General features: G+C 46.4%; 1 protein-coding gene and 1 non-coding gene across 10 annotated transcripts in view; one reads left to right on the top strand and one right to left on the bottom strand.

Moving 5' to 3' along the window:
• Nucleotides 1-16,254, top strand: part of CLASP1 (cytoplasmic linker associated protein 1) — a 264,431-nt gene that overhangs the window by 69,811 nt on the left and 178,366 nt on the right. For all 9 annotated transcript variants that reach the window (XM_068545282.1, XM_068545273.1, XM_068545280.1 and 6 more), the window contains one exon: nt 15,620-15,698. In XM_068545282.1, coding sequence (XP_068401383.1) covers nt 15,620-15,698 — 79 coding nt within the window. The remainder of the gene's footprint in view (nt 1-15,619; nt 15,699-16,254) is intronic.
• LOC137765548 (U4atac minor spliceosomal RNA) lies at nt 14,940-15,065 on the bottom strand. Its single transcript, XR_011074197.1, has one exon. It is a non-coding gene; the product is annotated as a U4atac minor spliceosomal RNA (small nuclear RNA).

Raw genomic sequence — 16,254 nt, 5'->3', positions numbered from 1 at the left:
TCTCAAGTGAGGCCCTAACAGAAATGAAACCTTCACCTCCTGTACTGCGAGTTGCTGCTTCCCTCATGAAAACCACTTCCCCTCTGCTTTTAGCATACCTGTGCCAGCAGACAGGTAGCGACCCCGACCCTCGTGGGTAGATGTGCCAGTCATGGGAAGAAACAGATGATTTTCCACAAGAGAGAGTAGTGAACATACTAATTATAGCTTTAGAAAACCCTTCAGATACCAGCATTATCCTTTATTTAGGAAGCCTGGACTCGCCCTTATGTCATCTGCAAGTACTTGTCTTATTGTATTGTTTTGTCTCTGAGTTTTCCTTTGATGCTGGTGGTATGAGACCAGTGCCCCTCAGGATTCCCTTTTAAGTCACTGCAGTATTTAGGGTTGGGGAGGAGGGCCTTAGGATGGGGTGTGTAGCCAGGGATTCTTCTTCCCAGAGCCTTAGTCACGAGTCTCACTCCTGACTCGGGAGAGATGGATCTCAAAGATCGAAGACATAGGCACCTGTAAAGTTTTCCTTTTTTTTTTTTTTTTTAATTTATTTTATTGAAGTAAAGTTGATTTACAATGTTGTGTTAATTTCTGCTGTACAGCAAAGTGATTCAGTTATACATATATATATTTATATATATATACATTCTTTTTCATATTCTTTTCCATTATGGTTTATCACAGGATATTTATCATAATTCCCTGTGCTGTAGGACCTTGTTGTTTATCCATTTAAAAAAAAAATAAATTTATTCATTTATTTATTTATTTTTGGCTGCGTTGGGTCTTCGTTGCTGCACGCAGGCTTTCTCTAGTTGCAGCGAGCAGGGGCTACCCTTCGTTGCAGTGCGTGGGCTTCTCATTGCCGTGGCTTCTCTTGTTGCGGAGCACAGGCTCTAGGCCCGCGGGCTCAGTAGTTGTGGCTCGTGGGCTCTAGAGCGCAGGCTCAGTAGTTGTGGTGCACGGGCTTAGTTGCTCCACGGCATGTGGGATCTTCCTGGACCAGGGTTCGAACCTGTGTCCCCTGCATTGGCAGGCGGATTCTTAACCACTGTGCCACCAGGGAAGTCCCTGCTGTTGGTTTCTAATCGGATACTTTTGATTTGTTGAAAGATGTTTCCTCCAGTTCTTTAGTTGCTAATAGATCATAATCATAATCAAAAAGCAGAAATGAGAGTTAAAGCTTTTCTTTATTTTTCTTCATTTCCACGAAGTGTTTTTATTCTGGTGCTGGGCCTTGTTATCTCATTTTTCTTCCTGGGATTCTCCCTCTTCTCGGTGCCCTTTCCTACCTACACCTTTATTGTTCATAATTTCCCTTCTCCCATTCCCCAGAACAATCCAGTGCAGCCTAATCCATTTATTTTACACATATTTTGGGTGTTTATGATAAGGAAGTCACTTAAATTTTGTGATGGACAATGAGAGTATTCTAGTTGTGTTAAGATTTCTGGGGGTTGGTTGCAAGTGGCCATCAGCATACCCTAGCGCCTGACACCTGCCCAGTAAAAAGAACTGTCTGTCAAAACTGCTTTAAGACGCTGACTGCGGTTAATTCCCCGGGTTTCTGTCTGCCACGTCACACTCGGGCAGGCCTTGGATCGTCAGGCTTTGGACACCGTGTTCTAGCACCTCTCCCAGCATCCTCCAGCTCGTCCTCTGCTGTCCTTTGTGGTGTGCCCTGAAACGCCTATCAGTGATAGACACGTTCCCTTGACTTCTTAATCTCCTCCTTCAGTCTGTAAAATAGGCTCACGTGTCTACCATTCGAAGAAGAAACAACCACCACCTTTACTTGACCAGCAGAGTCTTCAGGCTGCCCTACTGAGTTTTTTGCCTGCACTTGGACTTTCCCACATTCGGTCTCGACCCGACATCCCCGTCACTCTTCGTTCCACGTGTCTGACCTCTCCTCCCGTGAACTTGCGGATGGACTAAGGACTTGCCAAAGGCAGAGTTCTTTCCACCTTGAGCTTACGTGACTTCTTACCTGATCAGGCCCCACTGGTGACGCTGTCTTCTTCGCTGGATTTTGATGCCACCTGAGTTAGTTCTTCTTCCAGCAGCTCTTTTTCGTCTACTTCGTGGATACCACCTCCTCCAGCCCTTGCAAACGTGGGTGTTCATCAGGATGCCAGCCTCAGTCTTCCCTCTGCGTGCTGCGTGTTCTCACTGGCGACTCTCATTCCTGTATGTGTTCCCAGACCCATATCTGCACCCTACACTTCCCTCCTGGGCTTCAGATAGCAGACACGTGCCTGCAGGATATTTCTGTGCTGATGTCCCATCAGGCCCGGAGCTCAACATGTCAGGAACAATTCAGCTCCTTCTGCTGTCACACAGACCTGCTCCCAGTACCCCCTGCCTCATCCCGGGGTATGACACAACCATCGGCTTTGTTGCGCAGCCCAGAAGCCTGCAGTCTCTGCCCTTGTTGCACCCAAAGTCCTCCCTGCCTCCAATTATGCTCCCCATCTTTGCAAAAATGAGCTTTCAAAACTGCAAATATATCATTTCACACTCCCCTGTCCTTCCCCCTGTCCTCCTTCCATCCCATCCCCTTTTTTCTTCCAAACTTTCAAATCTTTCAGTGGTTCCCCAACACCTCAGGATGAAATTTCTAAGTTCTTAGGATGCTCTGAACTTTGTTTCCTTCCAGACTCTATAAAGTTTTTGGATTTCTCTCTTATTAGTGGAATTGGATGAGTTTCCTTAACTTTGCATGTGATCCTTGCCCAGTTTTGTAGCGTTTTGCGAGCTTTTAGAATGAATTGGGAATCTTCTACCTCTCAGTGCTAGAATGTTTGTGGGTGGAGATATCACTTCTAACAGGGTTGAGAGGAAAAATGGTTTCTTCTGGTTTGACGGCGGTGGGCACAGCCACGGCACCAATAGGGATGATGCCATTTTGGACCCAGCGCTGTAGTGAGGAAACAACTGCAGGGGGGAAATTAAACACTGCAGATGGTGTAAACCATTTTACAGCTCGCATACCTACAGGCCTTCTATTTTTGATTTGTCCCTTGGTTTGCCCTGCACATACTCTTAAAATTTAAAAAAAAAATTGTGTTAAAATATACATAACATAAAACTTACCATTTTAACTGCTTTTAATTGTACAACTTAGCGGCTTTAAGTATATTCACAGTGTTGTTCAACCATCACCACTGTCCATCTCCAGAACTTTTTCATCATCCCAAACTGCATCCATTAAACAATAACTTCCCATTTCCCCTTTCCACCAGCCGCTGGTAGCCACTACTTTCTTTCCGTTTTTCTTTAATTGAAGTATCGTTGATTTACAGTATTATATTAGTTTTAGGTGTACAGCATACACTGTTCTACTTTCTGTCTCTAAGAATCTGCCATTTCTTGGCATGTCCTATATCTAGAGTCATTCAATATGTGTCCTCTTGTCTGGTTTATTTCACTTGCCTTAACGTTTGCGAATACTCTCGAACTTGATTTTTACCTGGGAACGAAGGGGAGGACGGGGCCACGTTTACCATGTGTGGTTCACTGTGGCACGTCGTTGAAATTGATTGCTTCAGTAATTCTCCCAGTCACCTGCAGAAGGGGGCATTAGGTATCCCATTTTACAGATGCATACATGGACTTTGAGACGTTAACATTCTTGAGGGCCCATGGCTAGTAACCATGGTGGTGCCATGTTTTGAACCCAGTTTTGTCTGACTCCAAAGCCTACTTATTTTATTCTCTGTCTGCCGCTTGGATCTCCACCCCGACCCCACCCCATACTGGGTTTCTGAAGATCGAGCATTCTGCTGGGCTTGTCCTGAACCGTGTGGTTTGCACATCTGACCGGGTGTGGTTCACACCTTGCCTGTCTCCATCACAGTGACCTGAAAGCTTTCCCCTTGAGTTCAGACAGGATGGCCGTCGGCCACTGTGGGTAGTAGTTTTGCTGATTGGTGCAGTTCAGTGAATTGATTTTTCCATAGAATGTTCTTAAGATACCTAGCCTTGTGGAAGCTTTGATTCCCAAGATCTTTCTTGCGAAGCATCCTGAGCAGAGTGTGATGGAATTCGGCTAGCTCTGAAATACTTCGTAATTTGGAGTCTGAGGGACTTGGGAATATGTCGTTTTAACTGTCACTTTTCCCTTGATTGCAGTAAGATGCTTCCTAAAAAGTGGGACCTGGAGGGTTTCTTTCTGTTCTGTTGTTCCCTCATTTCCCATCAGGGTGAGGTAAAACTCCTCACAGCTGAGGCCACCTTCACTTTTTAGCCGAGTGGGCTTCGTAGTGGGCACAGGGTGGGCCCTGGCGCTGCAGTATTTTCCAAGTGAGAAATAAAGCACATTGATGGGATTCATTCATTTGTTCAACAAATAAGGTTCTGGACTCTAGCAATGAGTAACTAGATACAAATTCCTTTCTTCATGGGGCTTACTTCCCACCTGGGGGAAAGACCCATAAGCAAGTCAACTGAGTGAGTTTTATAGACGACTGGGAAGTGAGAAGTGCTTTGGAGAAAAGTAAAGCCGAGTGGGCCGAGGGCGTGCATACACGCCCAAGATATTCAGTAGGGTGGTCGGAGCGGGCCTGGCCGAGAACCTGGCACTGGGACAGAGACTGGGTGGGATGCTGGGACGGGCCGGCTGGCAGCCTTGGGGAAGGGCATTCCAGGCAGAGAGAGTGTCTGGCACGGAGAGGGAGCAGCCGGGAGGCCAGTGAGGGGAGGGGGCGGCCGTCGGGGAGACCAGTTCTTGCACAACATGGAGCCATTGGCGGGTTTTCAACAGAGGACATGGTATGACTTAACTTTTAGACGGACATTCTGGTCGCGTGGTGAGAATAGACGGAAAGGAGCCCGGGGTGGAAGTAAGGATCCAAACAGGGCAAAGTGACGGTGCTTTGCTGTCGGCCATTGTGTCTGTGGTTGTTGACTGGAGCGCGAAGCTCGTACCATTCACATCATTCGCTGTCTTACCCTGGCACCCCCCAGCCACTTCCTCCAAATTTGCTGGCATCATGGTCGATGCTGATGATTCAGAAATGATGGAGATATGGAACCTGCATAGTGCTCAAGCTAGGCTTTAGGCACTAGAGAAACAGATGGTTTAACAAACCAGAGGTCGCAACCGCTACAAGAGCAGTGTGTGGTGGGTGTGTGGGACATACCGCCTTCCGTCCCGGGCTAGTGGGTATAGGCGGGAGGGCGCCGGAGCGAGTGATGCTTGAAGTGAGCCTTGAGAGGCACGAGAGTGACACAGAGAGAAAGCACAGTGCTTCAGGCAGGGACCCGTGTCAGTGAGAGCTGGCACACCCGGGAAAACTGGGGGTGATGACTGGCCCACAGAGCGCATTGAGGTGTGTGGGCTGTGGGCTCTTCGGAGGGTTCTCCGCAGCACCGATGGGCCTCTTGGCCCACGCAGGCTGCACTGTTCCCCGTCACAACTCAGCTCCCGACCCAGCTGTTGGCCTTGCTTCCTTCTGCCGCAGGCACCATTTCAGGATCATTTCCGGATTGAGAGATAACAAATATCTGCCTTTGGCAGGTGTAATGAATTCTTCTTCCACAGTCCGGTCACCAGAAAGATCAGAGTAGAGTTCTTTTAAAACAAGTAACTGATTTTTTTTTTTTACAGCTTTATTGAGGTATAGTTTACCTGTTAACCGTACAGTTCAGTTATTTTTTAGTAAATTTACGGAGTTGTACAGCCATCACCGCAATCCAGTGTTAGAGAGTTTGCCCATCACTCTGAAAGATGCCTTGCCTCCGTCTACAGGCATTCCCCACCCCCACCTGCAGTTGTAGGCGACCGTTTCTCTACTTCCTGTCTCTGTAGATTTGCCTTTTCTGAGCATTTCATATAAATGGGATCATACAGTAGGTAGTCTTTTATGTCTGATTTCTTTATTCTGTATTCAAGGTTCATGAATATTGTAGCGTGTATCAGTACTAGTTTGTTCCTCTTTACTGTTGAATGGTATTTGATTGTGTGGATGTACCACATTTTGTTTCTCTAGTCATCAGTTGATGGGTATTTGGATTATTAGCACTTCTTGGCTCTTAAGAGTGATGCCCACTTTTTTGCCAGAAGGGCATCCAGTAGGCCGAGGGTTCTCTGGGGAAGGTGCACACGAGAGCGATTTCGGTTTGGGGAGTGTCCTTACAAACTTAGTGTTCTTGCCTTGCCCTTTTGGAAGACTTGTGGAGTAATGAATGTTATTGGAGCCACGTACTAGCTGAGTGGCCTTGCCCAGTTGCCTGTTTCCTTAGCTGGGAGGTGGGGATGCTTATAGGTGCGGTGCTTGGTACAGGGTATTGTGAGGATTCAATGAGATAATACGGAGAATATGTGCAAGGTAACGGTTAATTTTCCCCATGAGCCCCCCAGCCGCCAACACCCACCCGTGTGCTGCACCTGGGGAAGTGCTTGGGGATGAGAGGGGCTGTGTTAGGACCGCCCCGCTTCGAGTGGTCTGTGGTCTTGTTGGAGAGAGGTGTGGAGTGCCCGTGAAGTAGAGGGCCGGGAGGGGAGCAGGGTGGGGGGCTCTTAGGAGACCCCATAGGCCTGGCTGACTGGCTGGCTGGCTGGCTGGAGGAGAGGAGCGGGGAGGTCAGCTTAGAACCATATTGGGAGAATTTTAAAAGCCCACGTGGAAGACTTGGGTCTTTGTTTAATCCCTTGGGCAACCATGAATGCTTTGGTGCCTGATCTCATATTTATGAGATGCGTCTGGAGGAGGGAAGCTGCAGATTTAGGGGTCTCTGGCCGGATTCCACCCATGAAATGTGTTTTTGGGCTCCCCAGTCCTTTAAATTCATTCCAAAAGTTGCCCGTGTTTAAAATCTGGCCATCTGGCCACGCTGGCCTCAGTTCCCACCTGGTGTCATGTGAGCAGGGCTTCCCGAGGAGCCCGGGTTTCCGTGGTTAGGGGCTGCCTCATCTCTCCCTGCTTGAGTTTGCAGCCGTGGGTCTAGAGCTGCGCTGGATGGCACGGTGGCCTTGAGCCCCGTGTGGCTGTTGAAAGTTACATTAAGGAGCTCGATGGTTTAAGCAAAATTTAAGATTCTTTTTCCCATTCACATGAGCCACATTTCACTTGCTCAGTAGCCATGTGTGGTTAGTGGCTGCTGATTTGGACAGCACCAATCTGGGACATTCCTGTCACTGCTGAACATTGTATGGGGCTGGTCCAGATCTTTGAACAAAGGTTACTGACTCTGCCTCGCACCGTGTTCAACCCCGGCCTCCTGGGCTTGCTGGGCTTGTTGCTGCTCGCGTGTGAAATGAAGTGGTTTGATGACCGATGATCCTTTCTAATGGTAAGACCCTGGTGTATGGGCAACAACAGGTAACAAGCCTATCACTTCGTGAGTCCCATTAATCTCACATTAAGTACTTATATTTTAACAGACTTCTGTGGCTCAAAAAGTGTCTCCGGAGGCCATTCCAAAAGAGGGATTTAAAAAGTCAGCGGCCCAGAGGCATCTGGTTGGCACGAGTGTCCCAGGAGTTGCTGGGTGAAGCTGTGAAGGACAGCATGCTTGGGTGAATAGTTCTGCTGTCTCACGTGAACGCACAGGGTCACCGACTTTGTCACACTCTCTGGGGTATCTGTGTTGTGCTCTTATTCTTGGGATTGAAAGTGAGTGCGTTGTAAGAGTACTAATTAATTTCCTCCTTACTTAATAAGGTTGCAGTGTAGAGTCTTAAAATGCCAAAAAAATATATAGAGTCAGCAGCCTGTGGCCCCGTAGGGCACCTAGCGCATTATGGTAAAAATAATGCTAGTCAGGTGTACAGTGTGTGTTCTTTTTCAGAACTTGCCCTGAGGAGATAAGCGCACATTGTGCGGAAGTGTGTACCCATCACAGTGTTGATTAAGATAATGACTGTGGGTAGGGGCTTGGCGGCTCGGTTCAGTGATTATGGTGCCTGCACACAATGGGGTATCATCCAGCCATTGAAAACGGGGCGGAGATCTGTATGTATAGATCTGGGGCGATTTCCATGGCATACGAACCGTTTCTGTAGAACTCACAGCACACACACGTGCACACGTGTACATGCGCGATCTCTTGAGGGACAGTCGTCAGGATGTTGACAGTTGGGTGATGAGATTTCAGGCGCCCTCACTTTCATCTTTGGGGTTGTGCCCCCTCGGACTGTTCCTCTCTTTGCTCAGTAGGCTGTGCTTTTTTGTTTTTGATTTTTTGAAAGTGCTGCTCTCATAAAGAAGGGAACAAACACTTACCGAGTGCCTACTGTATGCCAGCCATTTTGTTAAAACTCTTAACGCTCCTGTGTACTCTTTGAGGGAAAGGTGTTATTATTCTGACTTTACTGATGAAGCACGTGAATCCTGGAGACGGAGCAGCTCGGTTGGGCAGTAGACGCGGCAGAGCTGGGATTCAAGCCTGGATCTGTACTCACGGCACCCTTGGACTTTTCCTGTTTGGGGCATTATCAGAGCATCAGAGACGTTTGGAACTGAGACCGGCTTTATCTGGTAGTGGCAGAGAAGAAATGTGACCTGCCCAAGGTCTTCAGCTAGCTAGAGAGAGGTGAGGAGGGCTAAAAGGTGGGGTTTTGTGATACTGTGCTTTTGCTGTGCTGAGAATAGCCTTGATCAAGTCAAGAGGCTCCCCCACCCCTACCCGCCTCCAGTTCCATCACTATCCAAACTTTATGACCTTGGTTAAGTCTCTCTACCTCTCTTTTGAATTTTCCTCGCTTGCAAAATAAGGGTAGTATGTTCTACATCTCAGGTTATTGTGAGATTATTCAGATTCATCCAGAAGTGCCTTAAAAACAATAAAATACAATATGAATGCAAAATATTATTTTTATTCCAGCCAGTCTGGTCTTCCTAGGCTCAAGAAGTGACCTGTTCCTCCAACCTAGCTTGTCCCTTATGGACATTTTTTGGGGAAAAGGATTTAGAATTCCTTTCTTTGATCATTGAGCAGATGTTATACCGTGGAGAGAGAACTGTGGTTGGTTCCATTTTGGTGCCTTGACTTGTAGTTTAGAAAATAAGTAAGGCAGAGACGAGGTCCAAGCCACTTGTCACAGACTTATATATAGGTCGAGTGGTCCAGGGTCACTCCCACTTTTCTGGTTTTTAAAACCTTTAAAAAAATTGCGAGCTGTATTTAGAAAGGGCATAAAATGCAAATACACAGTTTAATCAGTTGTAAAACTAACAGCTCTTTAATCGCTACTCGGGACAAGAACTGGAACATTGCCAGCACTCCCCGAAGTTACCACTCTCCTGACTTGTATGGTATCACTCTCTTTTCTTTTTTAGTTTTATCATCTAAATATGCACATGCACCTTAAAATTATAGTTTATGTTTGCTTGTTGTTGGACTCCTACAAAAGTGTATATACAGGCTTTTTCACTCATTATTATAGATTTATCTGTGCTGTTGAGTGCAGCTTTGATTCATTTATTTTGATTGATTATTGTGTTCCTTGGCATGAAAACCACAACTTTCACATTCTACAGTAGATGGACATATGGATTTCTAGTTTTTGGCTATTACGAATGGGGCTGCTCTGAGCATTTTTGTGCATTTCTCCTGTTGTACACGTGCATGCATTTCTGTTGGGCATATTCCTAGCAGTGGAATAGGTGTATCTCCAAATTTGGGAGATATGCCAAGATGTTTTCTGAAGTGTTGGTTGTACCAATTTACATTCCTACCAGCCCAAGTTTCCGTGGTAACACGTTCTTGTCAACACTTGGTCTTGTTGGTCTTTAATTTTAGCCATTCAAGGAGTATGCAGCAGTGTGTCATTGTATTTTAGTTTATGTTTCTCTGATGAGTAATGGAGGTTGAACAACTTTTCATGTACTTATGAACATTGATATCTTTTGTGAAGGGCCTGTTCAAGTATTTTGCCCATTTTTCTACTGGGTTGCCTGTTGATTGGGCTTGTAGATGATCTGTATATTTTCTAGAATCAAGCCTGTTGTTGCTTATTTGTTTTATAAATCTCTCTTTCCAATGTGACTTGCCTTTTACTTTCTTAGGGTGTTTTGGTATACCACAGTTCTTAATTTTAATTTGGTCCAGTGCATCACTGTTTCTTTTAATGGTTTATGTTTATTGTGTCCTGATACTTTCTCCTATCGTGGGATCATGCAGCTGTTTTCCTGTGTCATTTGCTAAAAGCTTCATTGTTTTGTTTTCCACACTTACATCTATACCAGGAGTTCATCTTTACGTATGGGGTGAGAAAGTAGTTTCTTTTTTATTCTAGATAGATACTCAGTGGGCCCAGGGTTCTCACTCCTCTGTAGTACACACTTTGTCATAAAGAAGGTGCCCACATATGCATGAGTCTGTTTCTTTATTCTGTTCTGTTGCTATATTTGTCTTCTCTTGAGCCGATAGCACATTCTTGCTGTTTTATAATAAATCTTGATATCCCATGGGAGTGAGTTTCACCACCTTGTGTCCTGCCATTTGCATTTCCACATAGATTTTGGAATCAACTGGTGAACTTCCTAAAGAAAAATTATAGTTGGGATTTTGAGTGGAATTTTATGTGTAGATCAATTTGGGGAAAATGGAAATTTTGCAATACTGAGTATTTCAGTCTGTAGCTTCTCTCTGTTTATTTTGGTCATCTTTAATTTTTCTTTCTTTTTTTTTTTAAATCATTCCATAGCTTTTGGGGTAGAGATTTATTTTGGCTAGATTTTTTCCTAGGTGTTAATTTTTATGCAATTTAAAATGGAAACATTTAAGATTTCCTTTTTTGGCTTGTTGTTGGTATAGAAATGTAATTGATTTTTTGCAGGGGGTGGGGAGGTACATTGACTTTGTATTAATCAGTCTTGCGAAACTTACTTATTTTATAATATACCTGTAGATCTTCTGGATTTTCTACTTACAATTTCCATTAGTAATGACAATTTAGCTTCTTCTCTATGAGTTTTATACCTTTAATTTTTTTTCTTGCCATAAAGCTTTAGCTAGGACCAGTGTTGAAAAAATATTGCAGAATGGATATTTTTGTCCTGTTCCCCATATCAAAGGGAAAACTTGCAGTATTTCATCAAGTGTGATGCTTGGTTTGATACTTGGATCAAAATTTGGCTCTTTCTACCTTTTAGCTGTTGTGAATAATGTCGCTCAGAGCGAGTGTACAAGTATCTGTTGGAATCCCTGCTTTCACTCCTTTTGGGTTTATAGCCAGAAGTAGAATTGTTGGATCATACGGTGATTCTGTGTTTAATTTGGGGGACCTGCACACCGTTTCCCACGGGGACTGCACCACTGTGTATTCCTACCAGCAGTGAACGCACAAGAGTCCCAGTTTCCCCACATCTTCACCCTCACTTGTTTTCTGTTTTCTCTTTCTGTTTTTTGAGGGATAGTAGTGACCCAGATGGGTGTCTGCTATTGCTTCTTGCCTAGCGTTGCTGACCTCTCCTTTTGATCTCCTTTTCAACTTATGTTAGTTCTATTTTTCTCTATCCTTGGTCTCTTACCTCTTCTTTTGAACTTTCCATCCTTTCATCTCTCTGGGCTTCATTCTGGATTTTTTTCTGCAGACTGTTTCCTGTTTACTTCTCCCTTCGTCTATATCTAGTGTGTTTTTAAGCCCATCCATCGGGTACTTAATTTTGGATTTCTCTCTCCCCAATTTTAATCATGTGTTTTGTTTTCTTATACATAGTAAGAATTGTTGTTTTAACATCTGTTTCTAATTATTCTCATACGCATAGTTCATATGGATCTATGTTTCTGCTAGTTTTCATTTATAGTTGTCCTGTGTACCTGGTTGTCTTTGGTTGTGTTTTGGACATTGTATTTGAGAATTGTCTACAGAAGTAAATTGAGGACTAGACGAGGATTATATACTCTCCATCCAGAAATGATTTGTGTTTTTATCTGCCAGGGGCTTTAGGGCACCAGCAATCTAATAAGATCATTTCTATCTGCTGTGAGGGATTGGCATTTTTCTGGGTCACCCAGATTCTTGGAAGCTGGCCTGCAGTACATCTGGAGGCTGTTTTATTTCCAATTCACTCTCCAAGTGTATAGCCATTTGGATTTCCAGCCCAAGGTATAGGGGGTTATCTGGGCCACTAGTCTTTGAGGGCTCTGGAGTGCATGTTCTAGATCCAAGTGGTTGTCACAAGTAATCAATCCTCAGTGTCTTGGTTGCCCCGTCCCAGTGTATAAATAGCCCTAGGGCAAAAGTAGACCGTTTGCTGCAGGCTCATCTCTCTGGATTTTAGTTTTCTTATATTTTGTGAGCCGGTAGCTCTTCTGTGCCTTCTTAGTTCTCTGATGTTTCCAAGATGTTCTTTTACATGATATCCAGCATTTGTAGTTGTTTTTAGCATGGGGGTGGTCTGAGTTACTTAGCCTTTATTACCTCCTTTTAAAAGCATCTTTTAAAAGTTACAGGGTAAAGGAGCTGTGTTGGACCTTGAGAACACATCTGTTCTAAACTAATTCATCACTAGTCAATAAAGTAGGGCCTTACTGATCACTTACCATGAACCCGGTATTGTGCTATATGTTACAGAAATTTCGAGGAAATACAAGGCATGGTATTCCTTACATTCAAGGAGTTTAGCTGCGGACACAAGCATAAACTCAGAAAATTAAATAGAATATTGGAGGAGGTGCTCAAGGGTCATGCAGAGTTGACGGCCTAGTGAAAACTACGGGCAGAGTGGGTGGTGTGAGCCTGACCGTCTCTCTGCCTCTGTCCCCTCTCTCCTGGCCATCTTCCCCATGGTGGGCACAGGGCCCTGTCACTCCCGCTTTAGGTTCCAGCTCTTCGGTGGCTCCCCCACTGTGTTCAAGACCTAGCTGAGGCCCTTCCAGAGCTTCCTCCCTTGCCCCTCCTCGCACCTGTTCCCCTCCTCCCACCCCCATGTGCTCCTCTCTCTGCTGGGAGGTCTTCTCTTCCTTTGGTGTGAGGCTAGGTCTTCAAAGCTTCTAGCCTTGTGCAGTGAAACCCCTTCTGGGAAGCCTCCTTGGGGAAGCCAGCCCCGTCCCTGTCCCCAGGACTGATAGGCGTGGCCTCCCCTGACCTGAATCAGTACCTATTTCCTCTGGCAGGGGTCGTGACAGTGCTCTGGTGCTAACAGCCAGCAGGTGAGTGGTCTGGCCCTTTCCCTGCACCGAGCACTATTTCAAGCACTTCATGTATATACACAGTGACCTAGAAGGTAGCTGTTACTGTTTCCCCCATTTAACAGGTCAGAAAACTGAGGCACAGAGAGGCTTCACGGCTCCTAATTAGAGTGGTCTTGTGGGCAATGACTTTATTGATTTATCCCTCTCTTCACTAGGGAAACATAGAAGGGCCTGAGCTGTGAAGATAAACATGCGCGGTAGCGATTCCTTTCCTGCCCCACCGGGGCTGTGACTAAGGGAGAACTGGACAAGCGTGTGCGGTGGTTGATGCTGCTGTAAGGGGGCCTGGACTGTGCGCCAGCCTCTCCGCGCCTAGTTCTCTGGAGCTCGGCTGCATCAGTCAGCCTCCTCTGCCCGGACAGTCTCGGGACTCCCCAGTGTCTCTGGGTGGGACTTGTGGGGAACGTTGCTGTCTAGGATTTAGCCAGGGCTGCCCTGGTTGGACCTGCTAGCAAACCTTCATCCTGGAAAAGCTTTAAAGTCTGTTTCCCCCAAATTCCACGGGTAGGTAAACCGACATGGGCTGGCATATCTGGAAAGGCCATAGTCCTCTTGCAGCTCAGGCTTGAGGGATTATACTGAAGGCAGGTATTAATAATTCTGCCACGAGGAACACTCCCACCTCCAAGCAGTAGTGCATCCAGAGAGAGGCTTAGGATTTCATCAGGAAAAAGCCAGTTCCAAATAATTGAGAGGCTGCTCTTTTTGTAAAATAAACTTAAATTTTTAGAACAGTTTTGGATTGACAGAAAAATCCCATCATACATCATTAACCTCTAACACTGGTGCGGTGTATTTCTTAAACTCAATAAAGAAACAGTGGTAGATTATTATTAACTAATGTCCGTAGTTTGTTCAGGTCTTAAGTAAGTTTTATCTGACGTCCTTATCAATCCCAGGATCCCACTCAGGATACGACACTCCACTTAATTATTGTGTCTCCTAGGCTCCTTTTGGTTGTGACGATTTGACTTCCCTTGTCTTTGACGACTTGGATTGTTTTTAAGTGTACTGATTAGGTACCTTGGAGGATGTGTCTCTATTGGGATCTGATGTGGGTTTGTGAGTTTTTAAGCAAACGATCACAGACCTTTTAATCACATACGAAGCATACGTACTTCCAATGTGATGTATGGTTGTTGATGTTAACCTTGCTCATCTGGTTGAAATACCGTTTCTGAGGCTTTTCTCGTCATACGGGTAATTATCCCCCTCTACGTCTATGTTGTATTCTTTGGAATGAAGTTGAAGCCTGATACCTAGTCGTCTGTAGCTCACAAGACATTATTTTAAAGTGTTTTCCACCGTACCATTACAGACACAAACCTATCAAACAGCTCTTTCTATAAAAAAAATGTTAAGACCTGTGTTTTAACATTTCGACATTGCCAATCCCTTGCAAGGACGGTGCATGTACTGTGGTGACAAGTGGGCAAATTTTAATTATTTTGTTTCGAAGCAGTGGACTTGAAGCTGACTAGCGAAACTTAAAATTCTCGCTTTTATCGGTAGCAAAACGCAGGAGCAGGGAGTTGCAAGGACTCATGATAATCCTGAAATAATATTCAGTAATTCTAGAGTAGTTCTTATAATAATAAGTTTACACAGCGCAGAAGCGCTGTCTGCTAGCAAATGGCAACAAAGTTTGTAGGGCCCGCGGAGAAAAGAAACAAAGAAACTTAAGCCCTTTTGAAGCTGTTAGCGCCCTCTTGTAACAGAAACTAATTTCACAACCGCATTGATGCCGCTGGGAAAAAACTGCTTTTGAACGTTCACATCGTGGAAAAGAGAGGATTCTTTTTTCCAAAAATTGCACCGAGGTAAAGCAGAACTCTACTTGGTGCGAGTGTGTTGTATAGGCGTTAGCAGTACTGCCCTCGCTACACGCTCATCGGACAGTAACGCAACCCCAAGAAAAGGATGGTTAGTGCCGTCGCTGCCCGCGCCGCGAGCAGCAGGCGCCAACAGCGGGTAGGCTTGTGGCGACTAACCCGCGCATTCCGCCGCAGCCGCCCGGCAGCCGGCGCACCTCTGCTGATCTCAGCTCCCGAAGCTCACCATCAACTCCTCGTTTTCGGAGGCTTCGGAAGGTCGCAAAGGGGCCGCTCAGTGTTACCCAGAAGGCCACGCGCCAGCTGCGAGCTGATATGCATATGTGCTCTCCGCCGGGGCGGGGCCTGCAGGGGGCGGGGCTTGCAGCGCGCTCTCCCACTCTCGAGGGCGGGCGCCCGGGGCTCAGGCCGAGGCGGTGGGGTTTGATTCGTGTCTTGCCACCGACTATTTCGTGTTAGCGCTGTAAACAGCCCTTTCCGGCAAGCGGCCCCCCTCCTGACACCCGGCTTAACCCTGCGGGTCGGCGCACGCTCCGGCTCCCGGGCCGCGTCTGAGCCAGAGATGCGGAGGCGCCCCGGGAGCCGGCGGGCGAGGGCGCCGCGCCCCCCGCCGGCCGCTGACGGGGGCCCGCTGTTTGCCGTTGCAGGTGGTTCTCCTGGGCATGGACATCCTGTCCTCGCTGGTCACCCGGCTGCAGGATCGGTTCAAGGCACAGATCGGCACAGGTGAGCTCTCTCCTCCTCCAGCTCCCGGCCTTCGCTGGGTCTCGCCAAAGCTTCACTTGGCTGTACCCGCCTTCCACCCTTACCCTCTAGTCCCCCGCTCCCACCTCCTCCTGCATCTTTAGATGCCACGGCTGCCCCGCTGCCCTCGCCACCCTCCTGGGCGTGGCCGGATCTGCCACCTCAGCACACCTGCTGGCACCCCACCCGCATACCTTTCTGCTGGCTTTTTCCACCTCCCTGTGCTGGTACCAACTATTACTTTGGTATCTTCCAATTAGCCATCAGGCTGTGGTGCCAACCAAGCCCTCCTTGTCCCTGACCCTTCCCTTTGAGGGGCATCGCTTTCTCTGTTTGAGAGTCCTGCAGATCCGATGCAGCTGTATTGTTAACAGATTATTGTTGCTATGACTGTTTTCACTTTGGTTGTAGATGTCATTTCAAGTGTGTGGTAAATGATCACTCTTATTTTGAAGGGAGAACAGAAAGTCAGTAAAATGAAATAAAAATAACCCCACGTTCCGTAGATTAAGAGATGATTTAATTCCCGACCTCTGGG

The sequence above is a fragment of the Eschrichtius robustus genome, chromosome 5, assembly GCF_028021215.1.
Source record: "Eschrichtius robustus isolate mEscRob2 chromosome 5, mEscRob2.pri, whole genome shotgun sequence".
Lineage (NCBI taxonomy): Eukaryota > Metazoa > Chordata > Mammalia > Artiodactyla > Eschrichtiidae > Eschrichtius > Eschrichtius robustus.
Note: the sequence above shows the minus strand (reverse complement) of the source record. Positions and strands in the feature narration are given on the sequence as shown.